This window comes from Juglans microcarpa x Juglans regia, chromosome 6D, assembly GCF_004785595.1.
Source record: "Juglans microcarpa x Juglans regia isolate MS1-56 chromosome 6D, Jm3101_v1.0, whole genome shotgun sequence".
NCBI lineage: Eukaryota > Viridiplantae > Streptophyta > Magnoliopsida > Fagales > Juglandaceae > Juglans > Juglans microcarpa x Juglans regia.
Window position 1 is genome coordinate 20,993,824 of NC_054604.1, and position 14,867 is coordinate 21,008,690.

General features: G+C 33.6%; 2 protein-coding genes and 1 long non-coding RNA gene across 3 annotated transcripts; 2 read left to right on the forward strand and 1 right to left on the reverse strand.

Annotated features, from left to right (window-relative positions):
• Positions 1–333: 333 nt before the first annotated feature.
• LOC121235812 lies at positions 334–1,814 on the forward strand. The gene is made up of 2 exons (XM_041132237.1): positions 334–707; positions 1,432–1,814. Exons 1-2 carry the CDS (start codon positions 489–491, stop codon positions 1,642–1,644), a joined length of 432 nt encoding a protein of 143 aa, XP_040988171.1. The 5' UTR covers positions 334–488; the 3' UTR covers positions 1,645–1,814.
• Positions 1,815–2,152: 338 nt separating this feature from the next.
• On the reverse strand, positions 2,153–7,035 carry LOC121235813. Its single transcript, XR_005934600.1, has 3 exons — positions 6,602–7,035; positions 6,372–6,439; positions 2,153–2,955 (listed from the first exon to the last, which is right to left on the reverse strand). It is a non-coding gene; the product is annotated as an uncharacterized LOC121235813 (long non-coding RNA).
• Positions 7,036–11,589: 4,554 nt separating this feature from the next.
• On the forward strand, positions 11,590–13,829 carry LOC121236145 (protein TRI1-like). Its single transcript, XM_041132661.1, has 2 exons — positions 11,590–11,903; positions 13,385–13,829. The coding sequence occupies exons 1-2, from the start codon at positions 11,640–11,642 to the stop codon at positions 13,508–13,510; spliced, it is 390 nt and encodes a 129-aa protein (XP_040988595.1). The 5' UTR covers positions 11,590–11,639; the 3' UTR covers positions 13,511–13,829.
• Positions 13,830–14,867: the final 1,038 nt, after the last annotated feature.

Below are 14,867 nucleotides of genomic sequence, written 5' to 3' on the forward strand. Positions count from 1 at the left end.
GCAGATAATAAAAAATTATAGAGATTATATGGAGAGGAATTTGATAAAATATAGTATTTTTATAATTAAATAAATTTAAATTATATTTACGATTTCATAGTGAACTACTCAGAATGAATAGTAATCTTTAGGGGTTATGAGACAATTAAACTTTTTTAATTAGAATAAGTAGACTATTAAGGTGTCTAAATTCCATTGACTTTATAGATTTCAAACTTTTTCAAATTTTCTTAAAAATGTATGAAACTGATTAAGATTTTATATGTATATATAGATGATATGATATGAGATGAGATAGAAATTAAATAAAATATTATTTTATTTCAAGACTTAAAATCATTTTCTTTGTATTTAATTTTTATTTATTTCCTTTTTGTACTTCAAGACAAGTGAAGTAAAAGCGGAGAGGGGAGAGGACTCGGGGGGGTTGAAATTTACGGGGAAACTCATGAGCAGAAAGGAAAAGAAAGCCTGAAAACTAGAAAACCATGGGGATGGGAATGGCAGGTATGGCAGTTAGGGTTTTGGGAGCAGGAAGCAGAAGCATGAGCACCAAAGCCCATAATTCCATTCCCAAAGAGATAGCGAAAGCGATAAATCCTAAGACTGCTTCTTCGGAGTTCCGCAAGTTCCTCGGCATTCCTCACTCCTCTCGTTCTCAAAACGCTTTGTTAATCTCCAAGTTCCTCAGGCTCTACACTTTCAGGGTCTTTCTCTCTCTTTCTGAGGAACTATATATCATCCCATTAATGTGTTTTGGTTAGGTTTTCTTGTTTTGCTTTCCAACTGTTTGATGAAATTTCTGTTTCAGACTATCAGAAATGATTATAATCTAATTCTTTACATCTAATTTTATTATTATTTTTGTAAATGAATAGTATTGGTTGAAGATATGGCCTTAAATATACATTTTGGACTTCGTTTGTTGTCATGAAACTGAACAAAACTTATATCTATGGTACTCAAAAAGAGTTGATTTTAGACAGGATGAATAGCGGGAGAAATTAATGTGGCTGACAGAGTTGAGAGATTTTATCTTATTCCAATTCAATTTCTGTTTTTAGTTCATTTGCTACGATTGACGTTGTGATATTCACTTGATACACTTTTTGTTTGTGGTTCAATTTTGTTAATTTCTCAATTATAGCCTTCTACTTCCATTGACCAACTTATCAACTCGCATAATAACTAGCAATACACATACATTAAAATAATGTTTTAACTACAGATTGGGTTTTTTTATGAGATTTCTGAAGAGCATTGTGGGAAATACTGACCGGTGATTGCTTAAATCCAATGAACAATTTGTTTGAACACGTCTTTGATTGATGGTTATCCCTGTTTATATTTTTCTAAAACTAATACATATTCAATTGTTACATATTGAATTGGTCTTCTTTGGTGGCTTGACATATCTACTTTACCGTGTAGAGCCCTGGTATCAAGAAGGACAAGATTTGGGAGGATAACTTGAATAAAATGTTACAAGGGAAAGACAGAGTTGGTCTCCCAGAGATTGCCAAATTGCTATCCCCACAATTCAACCATCAAGGAGGCATGAGCGCAAACTCTGAAGATAGCAAACAACAAATGGGCAACATAAAAGGGAAGGCGAAAAAGAAGGGCTCAAAGAAGAAGAAGTAGGATGCAGTTCCAACATTTTCTGCTTGGACTTGGAAGTATTGAATCTTTTGAACGGTTATAATCCTTTTCTAATTTTGGTCTACTGCAATTCAGTAAGAGTTTTATTTCCGTTTCTTAGACATCTTTGTTCTTTTCCTCAAGAATAGTAGCACATTATCTATATACTTAAATAAAGACTTGCTGGAGTACCTATAAAAAAAAAAAGACTTGCTGGAGTCCTGATAGGGTAGCTGTGTGTACCAAAATGCCATTGAAACTAGTAATGATTGCTATCCCCCTAGACCCGCTCAAACTCCCCATATCTTTGTAGTCTGTATTTGTGGAAGCCTTGATGCTTGAAGAGGTAATCGAAGAGGACAAGATGGTACTCTGATCTAGCACATTACAAAAACTACCTAATAAATCTGCATTCATCTACCTAATTAGAGAGAGCGAGAGTTCTCCATTGAGCTTCCTATAACTTAGGGCTTGTTTGGATGGGGAAAATTCTTTTAATCATGGAGGATATTTTAGATGATTTTTTTTAAGTGGTGAGCTGAGTAGAAATATGTTTGCAAAGAGAGAACCATTCCGATGTTGACTTTTTTTTTTTTTTTTTTTCCCTGAAAGTAGTGGGTGGGATGTTTAAAACCACTCTAGTTGGTTTTTTTATGTGGAAATTGAGGTAATGAAGAGTTTGTGGAATTAAATTTTTTAGGAAATGAAAATTTTGCTAATGCCAGTGACCTTAGATGGTACAAATTTTGTAATTAACAGGTGAAGGGGCATGCTACAAAGCTTTTCTTATACGCTTTTTTTACACCATTTTAAATCAAGTTGATCGAAATGATAATTGAAAGGGACTTACAAGTTGATCTTGAATTCAATTTTATTTAAGGAATTTATGTTACAGTCCATATCGTAGTTCAAGATAGATTACACTATTGACTTATCTCTGGTTGCTACAAAGATGAGCCCCAAGGCCTTGATGATTTTCTTCGCGGTCTGCTTCAATATTAACACCTTTAATGTTTTAAGAATGAAAGAAAATACACTATTTCTTGAATGGCTTAAGTTCCAACAATCAGGGCTTAATCTGAAAATATATTTGAACGTTGAACCTGCAGTAAGCACGCCCCATGTTATCTTCCAACCAAGAAGTCTTATAGCGGCACCAATGGTCCGGATTTATTTTCCTCGGCTACATCAAGGAGAGGATTGCCAGCTGGTGGTTTTTTCTATTGTGGCTGAAAGCCACAGCAAATAAAGATGCATCATGTTGACTGCTTCAAGACACTTTTGTAGAGCTTTTCATGTCCTCATCGTCCCTATCTTCGGAAAGGGAAGAAAGAATTTATGTCATCTTCTGCCAAAAGAGAAAAAAAACTCGAAAGAGCCAAAGAACATGGCAAGGACCTATAGAAGAACAGGGGATCAAAAGGAGGCATGAACGGTGACACTCTTGCACCACCTCATGGTGCATGAGGGAGCCGGTGTCTTGGAATTTGAAATGATATTATTTTTGGAGCTCATAAAAGGGACTCCATTGATGGGGCAGGTCGCGTGTGTGGTGAGAACATTGAAGGGGATGAGAGATCTAGTCTCCAAAGTGTGTAGAAAGCAACATCAAATGTGATGATTAAGTAAAAAGATAATTTTAAGGATATGAGAAAGGAAAGAGGGAAAAAGCTTTCTCCCTTTGTTCCCCGAGAGAGAGAGAGAGAGAGAGAGATTGTTTATCTGACCTGACCCGACTTAGAGATATTCTATTTGGCCAACTGGCCGATTACCCGACTTAAAAATATTTTTGGAAAAACGAGCATTCCGACCTGACCTTTTTTGTTTAAAAAAATTATTTATTTATTTATTATTATTATTATTATTTTTAATGACTACAAAAATTTAATTACCATGCTATACAAAAATGTTAGAGGGGGTTGGAGAAAATCATCCACCAATTTAAAGATGCATGAAGATTAAGAAATAATGCTAATATTTGACCAAGAATGTGCCACGTCTCCTACCAACCGAGTTACTTTATCAAATCCCCTCCCTCCTAACCATATATCTGTTACCCTTCTCTCTCTATTTCTTTTTGTCATTGTCGTTCTCCCCAAAGCTATCTTTCTTTAAAGAACCCTTGAAAAGGACGTTGAAGTTCTCTGCTTCGATTTGCTAACCTAGCAAGACTTCTCGAATTGCTTTGTTTTATGTTTGCATTTTCACATTTGTTGATTTCCTCGTGTTCCCTATACGGGAATTGCCCCCAGTGGTTGAGGAGTGCATATTCAAAATAGGATATGCTTTGGCACCGAAGAAACGGAACAACTTCATCCGAGACTCTCCGGTGAATCTTGCAGGGACTGGACTAGTTTTCGGTTACGGATATTAACAGACCCTAACCGTAGTATTTCGGAAGTAGAATGGAAGAGTTCTGTTTCCTATTATTTCATTTCGAGACGAGTAATTTGGTGAGGAAAATTCGGGTCAGTTCGGGTTGGCGGTTTAAATGTACAGCCCTAAGAGAAAGTGACAATACCTCCTTAGTACTGAAATGAGCTGCTATTTTTCATAAAAATTTTCCTTTTATCACAATTAATATAAAATCTAACATTGGATAAAGGAGACTTTTATTTTTCATAACTCTCAAAACTCTAAATACAATGCTTGTCAAAATATACAAAAAACAATTGTCACATTAGTAACACATAAAAACCATAATCATTTATCAAAGTACATCACCAAAGTCTATCATGTTTATCAAAACAATTTCACAAAATAGATCACAAGCTAAAACTCCATCGCAATACCCAACCCAACGTTACTAAACATCATTCTATTCTTTCTATGTAGTGTCTCGCTCTGCAATTTCATCTTCGTCATTATCTAGATGTTTAAAACATTAAACATAAAAGTAAGTCTAATATTCAATAAGTATACAAATCTAAAGCATTTCAATTAAACATTACTAATATAGTTATCACTTTATATTGGCCAGTTTATACTATTACACCCCATGTATTAGGATCAGGGGTCTTTTGAACCTAATTCCACTTATGGCCATAGGTTGAGAATCCATCAATCAAGATGGCGTTGCTGGATGCACTACCGGTGGAACCGATCTAACATTGCAACATGTCCCTCTTATTGGTACCTTCATCGTTCAGTCATTAGCCATTACATATTTTCATACATAAAACCTTCATTTCCTTTTCTTTTTCCTTTCAAATACATTTTTATTTTCTTTCTTAGTCTAATGAAATATATATTTTCTTTGATAAAAAGTATGCAATTGATGCTATAACTTTGCATTAGGAAAATCAATAATTAAAAAAAAAAAAAACATGTACATGATAAATTGCATAATCTCAACCTTGAATCTGAATGCTAATTTAGATCATATCGATATATAAATTTACAATTAATAGGACGCTCAACATGAGGCTAACAAGAAAGGCTTATTTATTATATACATTTGCTACTTTACTAAAGGAAGAGAGAATTTAAAAAAAAAAAGAAAAATAAAAGAAATATGGTGTAAGAAGCACAGTCATAGCTACTTATATCTAAGCTTAACTTTTGATTCTTCTTGTACTTTAAGAAGTCCTATTTCATGAAAATAAAACAATGTATCAATGAGTAATTCATACTTAGCCTTCCTTACATAATTCAACTTGTTCTTCACTTTAAACCCAAGAAGGAAGTACCTTCTCTTCATTTAGACTAGGGTTTGTTTGGGAAATGACATGATCTCATCTCATCTCATCTCATATAAAAAATTTTCATATTTTCTTTTCCTAAACATCAATCAAATACAAACAATTTTTAATTTTAGATCTTTAACTTTTTCATCTAATCATTACCTAATCATTACGACTTTTCAAAATTTTCAAACAAAACACAAAAAGTAATGCGACTTTTTCAAATTTAACTCAAACCATTTCACTATTATTCATAAATCATTTCACTATTATTTACAGAATTCTCATCTCATCTCATTATCCAAACATGCCAGTATTAACCAACTTCAAGGCAATTTCTCAATTGTTTGAACTTCATCCACGTTAGCTATTCAAACCAAGAATCAAACCAATTCATTTTCATCCCATCCTTCTCAATATTTGTTACATCTAGTGTAGGAATCACAAACTAAAGCATGGCACATTCTAGCTTTTATCACAAGCTGTCGAGTTTCGGTTTACATAAAACATGTTCTGTTTTACAATGCTAATCTAAGTCTCCATTCGTAGATTGAAAACAAATAGAACCTATTAATTGATTAAAAATAAGATGAGTAAAAGTGGAGCAATACCAATTGGGTATGAGGTGTTCTGTGTGCCTAACCTAGTCTCAATAGTGGAAATGAATGAAGGGCATCAACCATTATTTAATTTATGCTAATACCATGATTAAAAATCAAGGAAAAAGAAAAGAAAAACATAGTTCTAAGCTTTATAAAGAAGGAGAAGAAGATTGGATGCAAACTGACTTCAATGGACTAAGTGCAGAAACCAGAAAACACGGAGGAAAAACTATTGGTTTGGATGACATCCTTGGCTACCAACACTGGTTCTATGCTTGGAGAGATGGCTCACAATTACACACTGAATTCTAAAGGTTCAACATACAAAAATGGAGGGATGAATTGAATTAAAAGGGAATTCAATAAGAGAAGATGATAGGACTGAGTTCATAGCAGAAATTGAAATGGTGATCTAGAGCAAAACATAGTATGAAATTCATCTTACCTCTTCAAGTAATAGGTTGCACGAATTTCCCTTGTTTCTTCCTTCTCTCCTCTTGGTTATACACTCAACTAAACAAGTAATAGATGCAAGATGTAAGAAAAATTGAAGCGGAAGATCATCAAAATAGAATATGGACTGCAGCAGAAATTTTCAGAAAACAAATTTTCTGTTTTTTTTTTTTTTTTTTTTCACGAAAATCTCTAGGGGAAACTAATAGACTATGAACTTACTTGATCTGAGTCTTCTTCTAGTAGAAATCTAAGCTAGTGATCCAGTCCAAGAGGCTGGAACATGAGTTGAAGAGATGGAAGAAGAAGCTGAACTTGAATTTTTGCCCGGACCAAGCAACATATAGAGATATCCATCCACCTTCAGTTCACCCATCTTAGTTTATGCCAATGTGATTTCCTCTTTCAAGAACCTACCATTGGACCACAATTTCTACTGCTACAAATGGGTATATTTCTCTCCCGTGTATGCATGCCCAATACTTAGCTTTACATCAAAAAGAGTGGAGGAAGGTTGAACCAAAATTCTGAAATCTTAGCCTATCAAATACCTCACAATTGAATCGTTTCTCCGTAAGACCAGAAAGACTAGTCTTCATCGCAAATATGGTAATTCTTGAAGTATGGTTGAACGTTGAAGTAACCTAATTCAACCATCTCTGTAACGACCGGGACCAATATTTCTATGGTTGGAATATAGATAATCTTATTGGGTCTAAATTAGGTTTAATGGGCCAATATTATCAAATGTTGATGGGCTATTATTTATGAAAAAATCTTCTTGAAAGCGAGTTCGCGCACCAAATCGCGTGTCAATATTGACATGTAAGACATCCATTTAATGAAACGATGTGAATTGAAGACGGAAATGAATTTGTGAGACAGAAAACTTTATTCTTCTCTCAAAATTTTTTATTTTTCTTTTTCTTTTCAATAAAAAAAAATTCATGTTAGTATTGGTATGTGATTCGGTATGCCAAATCGCTTATACCTAACAAGGCTCTTTATTTATTTAGGTTTGTGTCATGTTGAGTCTAAATTAGAAAATATATTATTTATTTCTTTAAATTTTAAAATATTATCAAAAATATTTTATTTCAACATATATTACTATTATGAATTTTATCAAATTCTATTAGTAACATTTGTAATTGTTATTATTATTATTATTATTTATCTATTATCCATTAATAGAATGAACTTAGTGGAATAAACTCATCTTACGTTTTTCCTCTTAATGAATCATGGATATGCACGTTGTGAGTTGATATGCACGTTATCAGTTTGTAACCGACGACATTGAACGCGTTGAAGCCCTTTTTATATTTCTTCGCAACAAACCACCTCCTCTGGAATCAAAGCAAGCCCCCACGTTGAAGTATCTGCATTTCACCCACTAGTAGCACCGTCGACCTCGTTAGGCCAAGATAAAAATCACTGTCGCATGGAACAAGAAAAAAAGCATGTCTCTGTTTTACACTCACAGAACAGAGCACACCCATGCCATGGAAAATGCCGATCACCACCACAGTGAGCCACCCATGATCAAACCACTGTACCACGAACAAGTTGTAGCCGAAGAACTTTGCCACCAAGCCATGCATGTAAACCTCCACCACTAGCAGCTCCGAAAGTCAACCACCATGAGCCTAAGGGTGCGTTTGGTTACTAAACTCACCTCAACTCATCTCAACTCATCATTACAACTTTTTCAAATCTCAATATAAAATATAATAAACAATCCAACTTTTTCAAATTTCAAAATAATAATAATATTAAAAAATAATATTCTAACAATATTTTATCATCACAACTCAACTCAACTCAACTCACTTCAACATCCAAACACACCCTAAATCTCCTCCGTGCGCCACAAACATGCACAGACGCAACCCCTGCCTTGCACCCATTAAACATAGCACTCTAGCCTACTCTCCCACACCGAGAGCCACCACGGGGAGCCATCACATATTACGCCGCCAGCCACAGAGACCGAAGATGTCACTCCACGTCAGCCTCGCGCCACGACGTTCTTAGCCGCTGAACTTACCGAAGTCTTTATCTCAACCCCAAATCCGCAACGTATCCTCCATCCTGAATCTACTCCCTCCATGCTTCTCGACTCGGGCTGCCCAATTCCGTCGCACGTTTCTTCTCTCCATCGGTGAGTCTGAAACTCTTATGTGCCGCGCATGTTCTTCTTACTGCTGGCCTTCCGTAAGTGCTTTTAAATTTATCGTTATCAAAATGCCCATAAGACCTTTGACTGCTTGATTTTTTTACACTCAGTATATTGAAGGGCTACTTTTATATATAGACTTATATTTCATGTTGGGTTTAACAATTAAGTTAGGCTCACATTTTAAACTAAATATATTAGCTTAGCAATTTTATTATGTTATTAAATATTAAATTAAGATTGAATTATACTAATAGCCTGCAATAATTTTTTTATATTGAATACTATTAAGTTTATCGTTATGAATGGGGTGTTTCCACCAGTTGTGTTTTTTTTAAACTTAGATACATATATATATATATATATAGATATATATTAAATAATATTGGAAGATTAGATATTATATTAATAGCAAATAGTAAGTGTTTAATCTATATTTGAAATGCTTTTAACATCAATGTCTATCGTATGAAGAGAATTTTACTATTTTTTATAGGTTTTGATATAGTTATGCTATTAAAGCTTTAGTTTTAAAATAAAGAAATATGTTAAGAATATTTAATGGATATAAGTATTTATTAGATTTTATTGTGAAATTGAGTAATTATGCTAATTATAAGAGAATAAATATATTTTAAGAGTTGAGGTGTCCACTACTTATTTTTATATGTTGTTAGTATTTAAATAATTTTAAAATATTAGTATTCATTGATCTTCGTGATAAATAGAATATTTATTTCATTATATTTTGCGGTATGAATTTAATTAAGTGAGTTATTAGGACAAACTTTCTAGACAAATTTAATGATATTTAATACTTTGTATAGGTGACGAGCTATAAAGTGAGAATCAGGAAGTAACGCAGCGATGTAAATAATTTGATTACAAATTAGGATCATCACAGTTTAACTTATTATTATTAGAACCAGTTCTTTGGCAACCATTTTTATGTACCACTCATGCAAGCATGTCACCCATCACAGTACACGATCATGTCATTCAGTATTATGTTCAGATTAAAAAATTTATAGTTATTTATATCAATATGTATTATGTCATGCATCTCACGTCGCATAAAAACACATAAGATATCTTTAGTTCAAGTGCAAGATCAGTTAATTAGTAAATCAAATAGTCATTCAATGCATGGTACTAATGCAATTCATATTAAGGTAGATGTACAAGTCACGGACTTAAGCATGGTCCACCATAGTATGTTAGAATACTATTAGCAGCTCCCCTTGCTGCAGTGGGACATGGGGCCGATGCACAACCTTGCACACAAGGTTAAGTGTGTTGGCTAATCAGATTAGTTAAATCAGTCATATGAGTCAGTTAAATCAGATTAGTAAATTAATTCAGATAAGTTAGTCATGCATAACATAAGTATCAGCATGAACAGTCATGTTTTAAGTTCTCAGCATGAAAATTTATGAAAACTTTATGTTTATTACATTCACATTGTGATGAGTTCTTACTAAGTTTTTGACTCAATTTAATTTATTTCATATTTTTAAACCACCTAGGTCAGAATGATGATTAGTACGAGCACGTGGGTCAAGCTTAGATGGAGCAGTTAAATTTAATTTCAGGTCTTAATTATTTTATTTAGTTTTGATCTATTAAATATGAGATTTCTTGTCGTGTTATATTTTATAAAAATTACGTGACACTCCCAACCCTTGGGAAGGGGGTGTTATAGTTTCAAACCGAACAGTTCTGATACTAATTGTTACGTGTATGTATACTCATAACAAACTGGGAAATTGGTATGATTTGAAAAGAAACCTAAGACCTCTTAACGCTTTTTATGTAATCCTAAAAACGTTGATGCAACATTAGAATATTTTTGGTTGAAATAATTCTTCTCCAATTCCATTATTGTTGGATAGTCTTCATTAGCGGTTACAAAAAGCTAATTCAAAACCTAACCAGTCCAACATGAAGGACACAACTAATTGATAAGAATATCAATTCAAATGACTCTTAAAACCGGTACAATTCCCAAAACGACAACACAACTAAGTTCCTATTTGGATTTAAAAAGTATTTCATCTCATTTTATTATTATAACTTTCTTAAATTTTCACATAAAATATAATAAATAATTTAATATTTTCAATTTCTAATTCAACTTTTTTAAACTTAAAAATAATAATAATATTAAAAAATAATATTTTAATAATATATTTTTTAACTTTTATCTTTTATCTAAAATTATCTCATCTTATCTTTAAATTCCAACTAACACTAAATAAAATGAACTTAAATTAATAATTTACGGTAGATTTCTACCGCAATAAAACACTGCCCCCTCATTGTTCATGGACATAGGCTTTTCAACCTGCACCAAAAATCAAAGTGATGTCAAATCTCCCCCGGGGGACCTACCGCCTACGTTTACATATGCCCCCCAAGTTTTTTGAAGATTTAAAAGATTTTATTCATAATTTTATAAATATAAAAAATGACTCAAAAAAATTATAATCCATCGATGCTCTCTAAAAGTTTTTAAAATTTCAATATACTTAAAAATTACTCTCTCTAATTTTTATTTATTTTTCCATAGTCCCAATTTTGTATAATTTTTATATATCATCTATTTTTAAAGATGTTGCCTCACCAAAATTTGTTTAAAACTAAATTTAAGAAATATAATAAATTTATTAATACGAATCTCGAAGACTTTTTGTTATATAGTATTAGAATTTTTAATATAAAATTCAAATATGAAAATTTTAGAAAAACTATTAAGATTGAAAATCTATATGAAATATAGTTAAGAAGTTTTATCTTTTAGACTTCATTAATCAAGAAAACTAGCTAAAATAAACTAAACTAATCTAATCCTAAATCCTAACGTAGCAGTGTAGGCTGTCCAAATATATTGGAACTGTTAAGAATTTTTTAGGCCCACATACTATGGGCCGAGTTCCAAGTTGTTCGTCCGGTGTGGAGAAATGAAGTTATTGTCAGCCCAAACAAGAAGTCAGATCAGAGTCCCATCTCTCTCTCTCTCTCTCTCCCTCTCTCTCTCAGGGTTTTAGGAAGCAGTGTGGTGACTCTGAGTGTGAGGCTCCAATGGTATCATTCGCAGCATCGCGTTGGCGGGCAGTTTTCGAGGGAACGAGGACGCTTATGGCCCCTGCAAAGACTGTAGCTGCTTCAACTGCAAAAGCGAAGAAGCCAACGACGACGACGACGACGACTCGTTCGAACCTGGGCATACAGAAGGTGGTTCCGATCTCTCCCCAGCTCGGCAAATTCCTCGGTGGTGTCACCGAGTCCTCTCGCACCCACGCCGTCAAAAAGATCTGGGAATACATTAAGCTCCACAACCTCCAGGTTCTCTCTCTCTCTCTCTCTCTCTCTCTCTCTCTCTCTCGGGGTTAGGCTTTTGTGTTTTCTTTTCTTCTCTCATACTCGGAAGAGCGTCATCTAAGTTTTTGATGATCAGCGAGTTGAATGGCTTCGATGATATCTAATATCTTTGTTGACATTACTTTTGAGACTGGAATATCAATTAAAGGACTTATTGATTGATCTCTGCTTTATTGTTTTGCTCCAGAATAGTGCTATAGTTTGAATTGAACCTGGTCATTCTCAACAAAATGCTTGGCATTGAACATAGGCTATCAATCTGCCTCTAGTTGGTAATGAAAAAGACAAGTTACATTCTGGGTAATCTCATCTTTCTAGGGAACTTGAACAGTTGAAACATTACATTTTAACTCAATATGGAGACAATACCATAATCTATTATAGAACAGGAAGGGGTTTGGTGGTGGAACCTTCTGGGTTCTCTCCTTCTCTTAATCAAAATGAGCAAATGCCCCACACATGATTTTCCCCTCTACTCTTCAAATTGCACCTCCTCCCCCTTCAAGAACACGGTAGGGGAGAAAACAAAAATTAAAGAAAGAAAGAAACTGCCTTGTGAATCTGAGGAACCGTACTGATCATGTAAAGTTCAAGATAAGATAATGTGCAAATAGTTGGAACAAAATTTGATAAGATACATGAGCCCAGCCAACACAGGGAAACTGTTGGTGTTAATTGGTTCACTTCATATGTTCTATTAGTGGGTAGGAACCCTTATGATGATTTCACAACCTTCCTCCCTGTTGGAACTTTTTCTCCCTTCACTCCCGTGGTTAAAAAAGAAGGCCTCTATTTATCTGCAAATTTGTTGAGCGGGGGGAGGGTGAGGTAGTAATGAACCCTTTTTTAATAATCTGTTGTGATCACTGAAATCGTTGGAGTGTTGCATGCCTATTACATTTGTCTCTTTTCTTAGGGATGTTTGGAAATAATTCTCATCTTATCCCATCTCATTTCCTTTCCAAACATCACTCAAACACAAACATTTTCAAACTAAGGTATCGTTTGGATTCGAAAATGAGTTGAGATGGGTTGTGAATAATAGTGAGATGAGTTGTGAATAATAATGAGATTTGTGAGTTAAAGTTGATGAATAATAATGAATAGTAGTGAGATGAGTTGAGATGACTTGCGAATACAAACTGGGCTAAGTATTACAACTTTCTCAAACTTTCAAACAAAAAACAATTGAACTTTTTTAAATCTAAAAACAAAAATAATATTCTAACAATATTTTAACTTTCTAATATGTTTTAGTCAACTTTTTCTCTCTCATTTCTCAAAATCCAAAAAATACTTAACTCAAACTATCTCACTATTACTCACAAACTATCTTACTACTATTAACAAAATTCTCATTTCATCTCATTCCCCAAGTATTCCCTAGTGTTTATTCTTGCCGTATATTTATTTTCTGGCGCATGACAAGCTAAGACATTTTGCAGAACCCTGCAAATAAGAAGCAGATTTTCTGTGATGAGAAGCTGAAGTCCATTTTTGAAGGGAAAGACGCAGTTGGATTCCAAGAAATAGCCAAGCTGCTCTCCGTACATTTTGTGAAGTCTGGTTGATGCTTGGGCTTTTTCTGGACCTTTGCTGCTTGTGATGCTCTCTGATCCTTTTCTAACACAGCTGAAGGAACCTTTCCCAGTTTTTTCCCTTTTATTTTGCTAACCTTTTGGGTTTTATGTTTGGACCTGTCATCCTTGATTTAGGGCATGGTCTAGAAATCCAGTTCGACTTACCACTGGGGAAAATGTGTGATAGGTCTCTATGTAAAAAAATTGTTTAAAAAAATATTCACTCTGGTGGTATTTTGGCATTCCAAATTGGCCAAGGAGAAACACATTTTGGTTGGGTTATTCATGAAAGTTCTATGAATTATTAGAATTATATGGGTTCGTCAGTACTGCCTTCTGATTGATATTGTTATGTCTTTGATTGGATTGTCACACCATCCAGGATAATTGATAAGAAGCATATGCCAACCTTGGACGTTCCTTTTGCCTGTTTTCTTTGTCTGTTCCGACATATTTAAAAAAAAAAAAAAAAAAAAAAAAAAAAAAAAAAAAACCAGTCATGTTTGGTCTGCTCAGCTCTTTTTTCTAAAATATAATTAACTCAAAGTTAAATAAATAATGTTAGGATGGAAGTGGAATCAAGGTGTATAAACATTCTCAAAGTTAAAAACATTACCTGAAATTTGTGTTAACAATAAGAAAACTGTCATCCATCATCTTTTAATTGTCATTCTCCTCACATTCCAAGATATGGAATTAAATGATTGGTAGGTAATTGACAATTGAAATAAAAAAATATATATATATTTGTAATCATAAAGATCGACACATTTTTAAAAAAAGTGAATAAATATGAGACACATGAAAAAATTAATTCTATTGATGGACTATTTATTTTTCGAAAAGAGTGTACGACGCTTGTACAATTCATAATTCTATCTGGTATTATTAAGTGAAATATTATAATTAGTTTTTTAATAATTTAATACCATATCATACCATGATAGAAAGATGATGATTAAAAGAATAATAGGTAGAAATACTCATTTAATTGCAACTTTAAAACTGCTTGTCTGAATGTCTGGAGGTTGCATTAAAATCAAGAATCATCCGTTGGCTTTAAAAGTCTTGGATTCAATTTTTGAAAGTCCTTTTCCGATCCCTTCGGAGTTCATTGACTCCAATAATCATTAGCCCTCTGTGTGCTTTGAATAAGGGTGGCAATTCATGCTCGCAGTCATTTTCGTGTTGTGTCAATTATGAGTATTAAATTATATAGGTCAATTCAAATATGACATGTTTAATTAAAAGGGCCCGACCTTAAAACCCTATCACGATACAACACGACATACACTACTCATATTGGACCGAGCCCACCCCTCACCCCCGCTTGGGTGCCAAATGAGAA

Bases quoted from the DNA above. Each gene is read 5' to 3' on its own strand.
- LOC121236145 (XM_041132661.1), top strand. From the start codon at position 11,640: ATGGTATCATTCGCAGCATCGCGTTGGCGGGCAGTTTTCGAGGGAACG. The intron at 11,904-13,384 runs GTTCTCTCTCTC...GACATTTTGCAG, and splicing joins TTAAGCTCCACAACCTCCAG to AACCCTGCAAATAAGAAGCA.
- LOC121235812 (XM_041132237.1), top strand. From the start codon at position 489: ATGGGGATGGGAATGGCAGGTATGGCAGTTAGGGTTTTGGGAGCAGGA. The intron at 708-1,431 runs GTCTTTCTCTCT...TTTACCGTGTAG, and splicing joins TCAGGCTCTACACTTTCAGG to AGCCCTGGTATCAAGAAGGA.